Source organism: Lycorma delicatula, chromosome 6, assembly GCF_047948215.1.
Source record: "Lycorma delicatula isolate Av1 chromosome 6, ASM4794821v1, whole genome shotgun sequence".
Classification (NCBI taxonomy): Eukaryota; Metazoa; Arthropoda; class Insecta; order Hemiptera; family Fulgoridae; genus Lycorma; species Lycorma delicatula.
In genome coordinates, this window is record NC_134460.1 from 153,412,509 (window position 1) to 153,425,218 (window position 12,710).

At 28.5% G+C, this 12,710-nt stretch overlaps 1 protein-coding gene across 1 annotated transcript in view; it reads left to right on the plus strand.

Annotated features, from left to right (window-relative positions):
• Sec71 (ADP ribosylation factor guanine nucleotide exchange factor Sec71) overlaps positions 1 to 12,710 on the plus strand; it is a 129,161-nt gene that overhangs the window by 87,977 nt on the left and 28,474 nt on the right. The window contains exons 19-24 of the mRNA XM_075368854.1: positions 2,764 to 2,891; positions 4,295 to 4,590; positions 5,607 to 5,779; positions 10,256 to 10,416; positions 11,353 to 11,613; positions 11,751 to 11,886. Of these exons, the coding sequence (XP_075224969.1) occupies positions 2,764 to 2,891; positions 4,295 to 4,590; positions 5,607 to 5,779; positions 10,256 to 10,416; positions 11,353 to 11,613; positions 11,751 to 11,886 (1,155 nt within the window). The remainder of the gene's footprint in view (positions 1 to 2,763; positions 2,892 to 4,294; positions 4,591 to 5,606; positions 5,780 to 10,255; positions 10,417 to 11,352; positions 11,614 to 11,750; positions 11,887 to 12,710) is intronic.

A 12,710-nucleotide genomic window follows, 5' to 3' on the forward strand; every position in this document is an offset into this window, starting at 1 on the left:
TAATTAAGGGGCAGAATTAGTGATTTATTATGATTTTTGACCTGAAAAATGGAATAAAATAGTGCCCAGAACTTTATCTGTAATATTTTTTGAGAAATCTGGGATGAAAGCCAATTTATTGGTTTTCTGTGGATACCGTTGTTCTTTGGTGGTTGGGTTTCAGTTAAAACATGTCTCAGGAGTGGTTGACCTGAGTTTGTTCAAGACTACACATTTACCGGTACATTTATACTTTCACGCCAGACTGCGCACAGTTGCCTTGGCATCTCTGTAGAGTACTGTTGACATCATTGTCACTGTGCTGTTACTCTGTAACCTGGTACACAAAAAATAATAATAAATTAGGATAGAAAACCCTGTTTTTTACATTTGACATGCAATAACTTTGTTAAATGAGTAATAAATACATAAAACATTTAAGCAAAACTTGTAGAGAAATTAATTCTGAACAAAGTGGTGTAAGATAAGTTGAATAAAACAAAGAATGATTAGAAAAATTTGGATTTTATTTAGAACAGCACACTACACCAAACTGCATCATCATACGTACCACCTTTATAATAAATGTTCAAAAATGAGCCTGCCATTTTAAAACACATTTCTTGGCATGCTTCTGTACTTCTTTTGTTGCTCTTTTTAGTTAGCAAGGCTTTCTTAAGTTGCTCAGATGTATCCATAATGTGAGTAATTAATTCCTCATGAGAATGTATTTCTGTTTTACGTGTAATATTTTTCATCCATGCCCAGATGCAAAAATCTAAAGTTGTTAGATTAGGCAGGCCGGTAGCCAGGAATGTGGATCTTCATGACCAATCCATTTCTCAGGGAAGTGATGTAAGTGAGTGGAAACAGCACAAGAGAAGTGATCATGCACAAGTGTATCATGCTGGAAGTTTACTTTGCATCTCTGCGCTAGAGAACATCTTCAAGCAGCTGCAGCAATTCTTATTAAAAAATGTGCAAGTAGACCTCAGTATTTAAGCAGCCAGGTAATATGAACACTGCATACAGCTGATTGTGTAGAAGGTCGTACCGTACATTGACATTAAATCCGTGTTGAAAATTACCTTCCATCGTTTCATGAGGATTTACCTCTGCCCATTATGCTCATTGTGTAAGTTGACAGCATCTTGAGTGAAATTTGTCTTGTCAGTAAACAAAACATATGAAGTTGTCAGTTTGTATTCCACCAGTTGCAGAACTCCAAGCAAAACAGTCCGTCTCCTGGGTTTGATTTTGAACTGGCTATTTATGATAAGGATAAAACTTGTTTTGATTTTTGTGACCTCCAAATCATTAAATACGAAACTCTGATTCACTTAGAAAGATGTCATGTGCTGACACCTGAACTGCAACGGTAATAATTTCATCAATAACAGCATCATGTTGGACAGATCATTTGTAGCTGTATGAATGCTAGCTATTGAACCTGTTTCTTGAAGATTGCAAAAAGTTGTGCTAATTGTTTTGGGATCTGGAATCCTGTGATTAGGAAAATGTATTACATACACCCATAATGAATATCATATAAGTGTATTACTCAATTGTAAATAAGTACAGCATTACTTCAATCGCAAACTGTTCACAGAAAAAATCACTAACAACAGTACAGTTCACAGTATCCAACATACTTAATGTACCTTACAAAATGATTTAAACAGTAATACAGTATTGTGCATTGTTGATCAGCTGTTATTTTATTGCCAACTTTGAAATAATAATTTTTCAAATAATTTATGGTATTTCTGTAATTAATAAAAAAATTATATCCAAGTAATTTTTATCTATATATGTTTATTTTACAGCTATTGTGTAATTACCTTTTTTTTAATTTTTCAACAGTACATTTTGTTTTAACAGATTTTTCACATCACCAAAAATATATTTTTTTTTTTACATTAAATAATTACTTTATGACAAATATATTAATGTACAATTGTAGATAAAATTTGAATTTTTTCTAACTCTTCTTTGTTTTATTCAACTTATCTTACACCATTTTGCCCAGAATTAAATTTTCTACAAGTTTTGTGTGTTAATTATCAATTTAACAAAGTTATTGTACGTAAACATGAAAAACAGGGTTTTTTATGTTAATTTATTGGTTTTCAAAAACTATTGATTTAGATACCTCAAAAACTACTGCAGATATGGTTCTGGAACCTATTTTATTCTATTTTTCACATCAAAAACGAGAAGAAATCACTAATTTTGCCCCTTAATTAAAATCCAAAAAATTTCAATATGACCTGACCTCTTTTCAACAATGGTGTAGCTGAAATCCAAGTGAAATCTTTCAGTAGCCATACAACTAGCAAATGAAGCATTTTAGGAGATGTTTATATGAACTTTCTCTATTATTTTCACTTTTAGAAAAGGTTATGAAAGTTCCAGAAGAACCTTGTGATACATTCTGTATAAAAACTCTTTAAACATAATATAATATATAAGAAATAAAATAAAAATTGAACAGTGGTACTTTTGGTTTAAGAAAAATGCATACAATGGTTACATTTTGAAAATGTTTAATGTGTGTATTTGTAATAGGGTAAATGTACTTAACCCTGCAATTGTAACAGTAATTTTGTAATTTTAATTCAGCTTATCTGTCAAATTTGTTATTTTTCATTTATAATTCTTATCAAAATCAGGTTACACTTAATGCCAGATCAAAGTATATACTAATATTTATAATATTTAAAACATTTTATATTTATTTTATTTTATTATTTAGGTTTTATAAATAATTATTCTTCTTTGCAGCAAGCGTTAAAGAGTCAATTGGTGAAACTAGTTCACAAAGTGTTGTTGTTGCTGTAGATAGAGTTTTTACTGGCTCAACTCGATTAGATGGTGATGCAATTGTTGATTTTGTTCGAGCTCTTTGTCAGGTAAACAAATTTTTATTATCACACACTCATATTTATAAATTATTTAATTTTAAAGGTATACTTGATATTTAGTATTAGGTATACTTGATGTTTTTAGTTTATAATGTTCTGTTCTGAAAAAAGTAAGTTTTTTCTTTTATGTAGTAAAACTAACTTCAGCTCTTATTTCTAAACTGATGTGATTATATCTTAGGATTGTAAAACGTATGTATTTATAACTTGGAATATTAGATACGGTTCTGAAATTTTTCTTTTTTTTGCAGTTAAGCTTTTTTTACCCACCATCTCAGAGGCAGTCTTCTGAATGGATTAATATAATAATAATAATAATTGGAATGATAATTTCATACTAAGAAATATTATAACTTATGTTCTTGATAAAGTGTGCTGCTAGTAGAGGGTGCTTTACATCTGCAACTTCACACTTGTGTTCAGTTATACAATAATTATATTAAGACCACTGAACAGATATAACAATTAGAATAACATAAATTAACAGAAAAATTTATAACTCCTGTATAGAGCAGAGACATTTTCGTGATCAGTTTGATTATTATAATTTGATATTTCTGTTATTTTAACCTACTATTTAAGTTGATACATTTTAGCATTCATTTATCTAATGAATGTGTGAGCAAAGTGTTATGAAGGCATTTTAAGTAATTCTTCTTTTGTTAATATTTAATTTCATTTTAGTTGTTTCTGTAGTTTATTTTTTCATTAGTGAAGAAAAGTAACATTTAAAAAGAACAGGTAAGTATGTTTATGAAACAAACAAAAAAATTAAAAAACAGATTTTAAAATTTTAAATTATCAAGAGAACTGAAATATATATATATATATATATATATATAATAATGAGTAAAGAGATCTTCCTTCATTTTATGTAACTGTGTATGTTGTTATACATTTAATTAGTATATTTAGGTTGGTCTTGAGACATTTTGTGGTATAAGTTAGAATTCTTTTTATACTTTTTTCTCATTTTATAAATATGAATAGTTGGCCCAAAGATTATCATTAATAATATTGTTGTTATCTGTGAGGAGTATGACAAAATAAATAATCTTGACAGTAACGAATATGATTTATGATTAGATTATGTAATATAAGAGGTCCTAATTTTTTACAATAGTTCACCATTAAAATTGTGTAAAGTGGCTTGATTCTCAATGGATAAAAAAAAGTAAGGAGTTTAAAATATTATTGTTGAAGTTGTGTATTAAATAGAATTATTATACTTCCATCTTTGTTATTGATTAACTACTTCCTAATCAGTTGAGGAAGTGGTTGTAGTAATCTTTGTTTGCTTTTGTATATTAAATGATGTTTCATTTTTATCTTAACAACTTGTTCTGTGTGTACTCAAGATCTAATAATCTAATATTAATAATATATTTCAGGTATCCGTCGATGAATTAGCACATCCAAATCATCCAAGAATGTTCAGTCTTCAAAAAATTGTTGAAATTTCATATTATAATATGGGAAGAATTCGACTACAGTGGTCCCGTATTTGGCAGGTCCTCGGGGAACACTTCAATCGAGTCGGCTGTAATCCTAGTGAAGATATTTCTTTCTTTGCGCTAGACTCATTAAGACAACTTTCAATGAAATTTATTGAGAAGGGTGAATTTGCTAATTTCAGATTTCAAAAAGATTTTCTTCGGCCATTTGAACATATCATGAAAAAAAATAGGTAAGTTTGTATGTATATATACATACTATATATACATACAATGAAATTTATAATTTCATTGTTTTTACAATGTTATGAGATTTGCCATTGGTAAATGAAGTATAATTCTTATGCTTCAGGCATTATACCAGTAAAGTTAGGTATTAGGGACTGCCATCTCTCTTCCTCCAAACATGCAGATTTTTTCCATTGGTTAACAGCTCTCCATGTTTGGAAAAAAGGAACATGAAAGGGAATAAAGGTCTAATTAAGTGTAGAACATGATCATCAGTGAGGTTACTGGAAAAATGAAGTATAAGCAGGGTTTCTAGACTGCTGAAGGTAGGAGTGTCTTATTTTGGGATGAATAAAAATATTATTTGCAACCCTAGTATGGTTAGAGTAATTGGAATGAAGAGATTTGTAGTGACTCGGGCATTCTTAGTGTTATGGATAAAATGTTAGTTTTGAGAAAAACAGGAGGAACACTTTAGGGAAATGAATAATAAAAAACTATTCCCAAGCAGGCTATATTATTATATGCACCTTTTGTAAGCGAGAGGCAGTCTTAGGTAATACTGTGATTAAATCAGGACATGATTTAAATCATTCTAATGAAACTAAGTAATGAATTAAACTAGAAATTTTTCCTGGAAATTATTGTATGTTTAAAATTTACTGAAATAAATCTAAAAATGACTGTCTTGAAAGTTTTTGGGGGATTGCTAACCTGATGTTTTCTGTTATTGGTTTTTGCTTTCATAAATATAAGGTGATAACCTTTTTCTTAAACAGAATGATTGTTTACTTTTCCCTCATCATTAATAATATTTGGTTATAACTCACCAATCCACTATGAAATTTTTCCTTCAGCAATGCTTTTACTTATCAGGAGATTAATATTTATTAATGATGGATGGCTTATGTTGTTTGTTAATAAGATTTATTTTCTGTAGCAGATAATTAAAGACATAAAAGATATAAAATTTATTTGATCTGTAAATAATCCTGTTTTTCTGTCATTTTGTATTTTATAGCTCTCTGACAATCCGTGATATGGTTGTAAGGTGTATTGCCCAGATGGTGAACTCGCAGGCGAGAAATATCAGATCTGGTTGGAAAAATATTTTTAGTGTTTTTCATCTAGCAGCTTCCGATCAAGATGAAAATATTGTTGAAATGGCATTTCAAACGACTGGGCACATAATTAGTAAGTGAAGTGTTGTTTATATTCCACTTCCCTGCTGTTTAACTTAATATTTTTAATTCCTGACATTTTCATAGGCTTGCTTTTAATTACTTGGTGTTAAACTATTGTAGTGTTTTCCTTGCAGTTGTAATTTGATTTAATTTCCAATTCTAATGTATCATCTTGAGTGTATTTTATTTTTACCATCAATAAATTTTACAACCTGCTTAAAGCTATCTTATGTATTAAGTTTTTAGATTTATTTAAAATGCTATATTGCTGGTTATTATTATTGCAATAATATTCAATAAATTCATGTGGTTAATATTTTAATCAGTGTAGTAGTACAGCTTGATTAAATTTGAAATAGAGCTTGTAGGTTTACAGCAAAAGAAAGAAAGGTTTAATTTTTATGGTTGGTTTACTGTAGAACAGAAATTTTTATTTTGTTCTTTTGAACATAAATATAAATATACTATGTAGATTGTTGTGCTCTATGTTTAGTTCATCTGCAGTTTAACAAAAGATAATTTCTTTGTTACATACTGGACAAATCACTTTGTAAAGTGATTTGTCCATACTGATAATAAGTAATGATAACCAGTAATGATACTGGACAAATCACTTTGTAAAGTGATTTGTCCAGTATCATCACTTTGTAATATACCTCTCAAAACACTCAAGTAATACAAATGGTGTAGCCTTTGAAATAGTTCAAATTATAATTAACGTAGTTGTCTGTATCAGTTTAATGTTCTGATGTTGATTCAATCATACTTTTATTAATATTGAAAATTGAATTATAGGAAAGACTTTTATCAGCATCTACTGAAGAAAAAATAAATAAAATTGATTTTGAAGCTTGTATCAGTATTTGTTAACTATTTCTTTCAATTTTATTTATGTATATAATAATTAAAAAAAGAGATCTAGTTTTTTGTAACAATTTGTTACTGTCTCAGCAGTTTATCCCCACCTGTTACAATCATTTTTAGCATATAACCACCATTTCATTTCTTGCCACTCCGTTTTTGAAAGTTCCTTTACAGGTACAAGCTCCAACATTTTCCTCTGCTAGAAATCAGTTAACGTTAATTTTTCTATGGAGCATGAGCTGGTCTGAGCAATTATTTCTGCTACTGATATTTCTTGATCAAATGTGGTAATATAAAGTTTGGAGATGTAAATGTATTTGTTATATTTATCAGTATCAGTAAATGTATTTGTTATATTTTCAGTAAAATCAACATTTTACTTGATTCTATATATTGTACTTTATAGTAAACATGTATACATTTGTTGTATGTTATAACTTAATTATCCCTAACCTAACAATTATGACCTGATAACACAATTCATCCAAAAATGGTACACTTATTCCAAAGTTGTCGTAATTTTATTAAATTAAAGCCACAGAGATCTCAAGGTATTTTAGCATCTATTAGAAATATAGAAAAAATGTATAATGAAGTTAAAAGGCAACCTTTTTATATCGCCATAGTTAATGAATATAAAATCTACAGAAATATTTTAAACACTTTGATTAGATGGTTTAAAAATAATTATTATTCTAAAAAAAATTATAAATGCTTAAGGCAATCGAGTAAGTTGATTTAGAATCTCATAAATGAAGTTACTAACTGTTCTTTTAAAAAAACAATATACATTTAAACATTTGTAAAACGAAGTACCACGGGACCTGCAAAAAAGTTGCTAAATGGAAAATTTGTAAAATAGAATATTACAATTGTAATACTGTAGTAGTCTGTTATTTTATTTATATAAAAAATTTTTCGAAAAATATATACTGTACATAAAAACTAAGTTATAAGTTATATATTTAAATACTGTTCTGTAATTGTCTTAATTTTTTTAACAAAAATTGTATATTATATTAATCCAATAGTTTTTTTATTGACAATAAAATAAAAAAAGTAAAAAATTAATAAAACGTTAAATTAATGAGTATAGTATGTTTAAAAGTCTGTTAAACAACTTGCTAAAAAGAAGCCTGAAATTTTTATTTGAACTGTTTCTTTCTGATGATAATTTTATTTTCAAAAAAAGATTATAAATTATTCAGGCAATTAAACATAATATCCGTTACATTTTCAAATTAATGAAGGCCACTTCTTATATTGAACGATCACAATATCATTTGTAGGCTTAATGGTCATTACACCATCCGTTTCGTCTAAGCCATCTTCAATTTGTAGGTCCACTAGTTTTTTTTGCAACTACGTCTTTGATTATTTCCTCATTGTTAGGAGATTCTACTACCACTATTCCATTATCAATCATTATGTATTCATCTAATTGCAGTTCTAATTCCTTGTTACTTTGCAATTTACCCCAGTTATCTAAGAAATTCTGGAATTTTGAATTCATTTACATCTTCAGTTGTAAAATTATTGTTACTGGTGGTTGTTCGTACTTATAACGCGGCTTTTATAAAACATTTTGAAATCGTTTTGGGGGTTACATCATGAGATTGTGCTTTAGATATTTCAGTAATACATTCTTTTAAACAGAAAACAAGCAACAGTTACAAATTTCATGTTTACATTTGCATGGTGTGGACGGGCTGGACAGTTATCAATAAGTAAAAGAATTTTACGTTTTTGTCTTGACATCTCATCAAGTTTTGTTAACCTTTTGTATATATCTCAGTTTTCATCCAAGTTTTTCTGTTGTAATCGTAATTTGTCTCTAGTGATTTCATGCCTTTAAAACAATGAGGTTGCTGAGACTTTCCGATTACTAGAAGTTTGAGCTTCTCAGTACCAGTCATGTCGGCAGCAATCATTACAGTAACCCTCTTTTTTCTGTACTTTCTACCAAAACATTTTTCATTGTTAAAAGCTAACATTTGGTTTGGAAGGCGTTTAAAAAATAGTCTGGTCTCATCAGCTTTAAAAAATTTCATTTTCATTGTATTCACGGAGTAGGTTGTGCAAGATGTTTTCCTTCCTTGGAATGTTGTTGTATAAGTATTTTATTAACATTAATATTTTTGTAATAAATTCGCATTGTCAAACAAAGGGGTTGCGTCCTTTTTGAAATACCCACTACTTTTGAGTGGTATTTAAGTAATAATGTTTTAGATATAAATTATGATTTTGATTACATTTATTGTTTGATTCCTCCATGTTTATCATTACTCTTGCTTTTGGCTGAAGTATTTACTCTTGAGAGTAGACTTGATGTGTATTATTAAAAATGATTTATTGTATCTATATTTTTAACTTTTTATTATATTTGTATTATCGTATTGTGTAACATTGTACCTAGTGAACTTTAAATAATTTAAATAAAAAAATTATTTTTAGTCTGTAATGAAACCTTTAGAATAAAAGAGATATATTATTTGAGGATATCAACTTATTTGCTTATTTTGTATTTCTTCAGCCTCTTAGGTAGTAGGTTTCTCTTTTTACACTAATACTCAATCCCCGACCACTTCGGCTACTCTAACAAGGATTCTTATTTAACCTCTTCTATTTCAGTATTCCAAATGCTGTGTAATTACTTTTTAATTAATCGGTCTTAAACTTGTAAAATATTATCGTTTATCACGCTATCTACTTTAATAATAAATACAAAAAAACGTTTAGGCAAATAGTAACTAGAAAACAAAATACCCAATACTCAGCACTAAAAAATGTGACCGCTCCCTGTGACTGTTGAACTACTACTCGAACTGAGTATACTGTTGCTTAATAAATAGCCAAGTCTTCTGAAATGCAGATGATATTCAACCGTGAAAGCAACACCCTTACTCCATTAATCACACACAGTGTGGGTAAATTGTAGGTATCATTATTCTCAGAGAAGTAACTTTATAATCAAAGCTGCCATCGCCATTTAAAACTTCACCGATTAATATATATCATAGCCATAAGAAAGTTTGGTAGAGATGTAATCAATGTCCTACGTACCCCACTTTTATGAAAAACAGTGCATTATGTTAAATAATGCAGTGTAAGTTACACACATATGTTACTTAACGTTTGCAGGAGTATTTTTTAAAAGCGGTAAAGAGACTAATTAATAAAAGAATTCGCTTGCATTTTACAGTTATAAATTACTTTTTTTTTTACTGTGAAAAATTATGAATGAGGTTATTTTATTTTGTAATTAACATTATTATTTAATAGCGTTTTATATCCCAAAAGTTGAAATGCTGTTAGCTTTTTTTCATGGAGCCCTTTGGCAATCAACCTATGTTATTATTATTATCTTGATCCTTATGTTACGGTGTACAAAGTTAATGTTTAATTACTGTTTTTGTATTAGCACACCTATTTTTTTGTTACCTTTCGTGTGTATTTTATGTTGAAATGCTTTTGGGAATGGGGATTCTATACAATCTCTCCTTTTACATGATAGTAGATATTTGTATTAATTATTCTGATTTTCCTTTAATCTTATGTGTACATAGCTATTGCTATTGCTTTAGCTAATGTAATTTTTTTATTTTGTGATTGTGAATTTTAGATCATCTGTACGCTCAACATTTTGCAATAATGATAGATTCATTTCAAGATGCAGTAAAATGCCTTTCAGAATTTGCATGCAATGCAAGTTTTCCAGATACTAGCATGGAAGCAATTAGACTAATAAGAACATGTGCAGATTGTGTCCATGGAAAACCCCAGGTAAAGGATTCTTTTTTTGTCTTTATAGTAATTACATATTTTTACTTTGATTTGATCAGCTGGTTTCTAATCATAGATCCATAGGCAGTATCTTTATTAATGACATTAGTTAAATTTTATGTTATTTTTTTTTTTAATCATTACTTTATTCAGAGTATCAATTAGGTTTTTTTATTTTTCCTTTTAAGACGTTATGCATATTCATCCAAGAAAAACTATTTTGAGAAATGATTTTCACACGTGCACTACCCACTTTTATTTGTCACTGCTGCAAACAACCAACCTCTTTTCAGTAATGACATCCCATCGTTTTTTTTAAATTTCAAATTTTCAGTCATTATTACAAATATTATTTAATCCTCACTATTTCAGCCTAGACCTTTTGAATATGAAAGGCCTAGCAATGCAATTTCCTCTATATTTGTGCAAAATATGCACTCTACATAATCTTTAAAAATCCTCTTATTTATTTAACTGTTGTTAGTATTTTATGGGATTTTACTTTAAAATTAACTCTTGATTGCAGTGAAAGTAGTCTTCCGTAGTAAGTTCTTATAAAATTTGCTTTAACTTTTAAGAAGCTGCATTGATATTGGAAATTCACTGTTTACCTTAGTAGAGTGGCAGCTACTCTGCCTTTTCTTTAGAAGGTTTTGGATTTAGTTTTTGGTTGGACTAGATGTTTCTCATATGCTACAAATTTAATCTTACCACATCCTTATAACCTCAAGATTCCTGTGGTAAATTTTTGTTAACAGACAGAAGAAAAAGATTCAAAATTTTCTGATTAAGAATTGTGATTTTGTGTAATTATACTTGTTTTGAAAAAAGGTAATGACATGTAAAATCTAAAAATTTTAAACAGTATTTTATGGCTTGTTTAAGTAATGTAATGTAATTTAACTAATTTTTTAGATAGTGTTTTTTTTTTTACAGTTGTTCAATGAACATTGTATGGAAGATGCTAACATAAATGAAGAAGACAGGTCTTGGGTTCGTGGTTGGTTTCCTTTATTGTTTGAGTTATCATGTATTGTCAGTCGATGCAAGTTAGATGTTAGAACAAGAGCACTCACGGTTTTATTTGAAATAGTTAAAACACATGGAGATGCCTTTAAACAACATTGGTGGCGTGATCTTTTCCAAGTACTTTTCCGTATCTTTGACAATATGAAGTTACCAGAGCATTACACAGAGGTATTTTATGTTTTTATAATTTTGTTAAAATTAAAATATTTACTTATTACATGTACTGAGCGATAAATTGTTTTGTTTTTCAGCCTTCTATCTTGTAACTTTCATAAAATGTACTTTTTTATTAATTATTTTAACAGAAAGCCGAATGGATGACTACAACATGTAATCACGCTCTTTACGCAATAGTTGATGTTTTCAGTCAGTATTTTGATGTTTTGGGTCCACTTCTTCTCCAAGAATTATATACACAGTTACAGTGGTGTGTCCAGCAGGGTAAGCTTTACTATATTATTTTACCCTCTATTTGGATTTATTTAGGAAATTGTTACCTACCTAGTTACTGCTATTACATTTACTATTAACCTATTTACCTTGGCTTGAATGCTTAGGCTTTTTTAACCGCATAATAAATTCTTGTCTATCTGTGGATGCAGGTATATTTTAATTTGTTGAATATCTTTTATAACGATATCAAAACTATTAATACATTTCTTTTTATTCTGTATTAAATCCACCTCCAGATGACTTCAGTTCTTAATTTTTTTCACAGATTTTTCCATAAAATGTTAGTAATACATTATAATATATAATTTCAGAACAATCATCATTGTTTTCAATGCTTGTTATTATAATTGTATAATTTTTTTCTATAATTTATTTATTAATTGCCTACACTGGTCAGTGAAGGCATTAATTTAAGTGTATAAATTTCTGTAAATATATGATTAAGGATTTAATTCAGAACATTTTCAGTCTTATTTATGAGCATCCTCAAGTATTGATACTGCTGTTTTCACACTAGCATCAGTTAATTCTGCCAGTGATTTTTTTTTTTTTTTTAAATAGGCTGACACATTTTTAATGCAGTCAGAAAGCATGTTGGATTTTAATTGTATCCATTCATTTAGCATATAATTATATATTTTGTATGTTTATATATTCCAAAACAAGATGTTCTTGAATATTATGAAATATATTAAAATCATATTAATACATTAGGTGAACATTTTATAAAGCCCATGCATTTTTCATCCATATTGTTAATAGATATCTACCAAGTTTTTCCTATTTCTCTAGTAGTAACAACAGCATCAGTT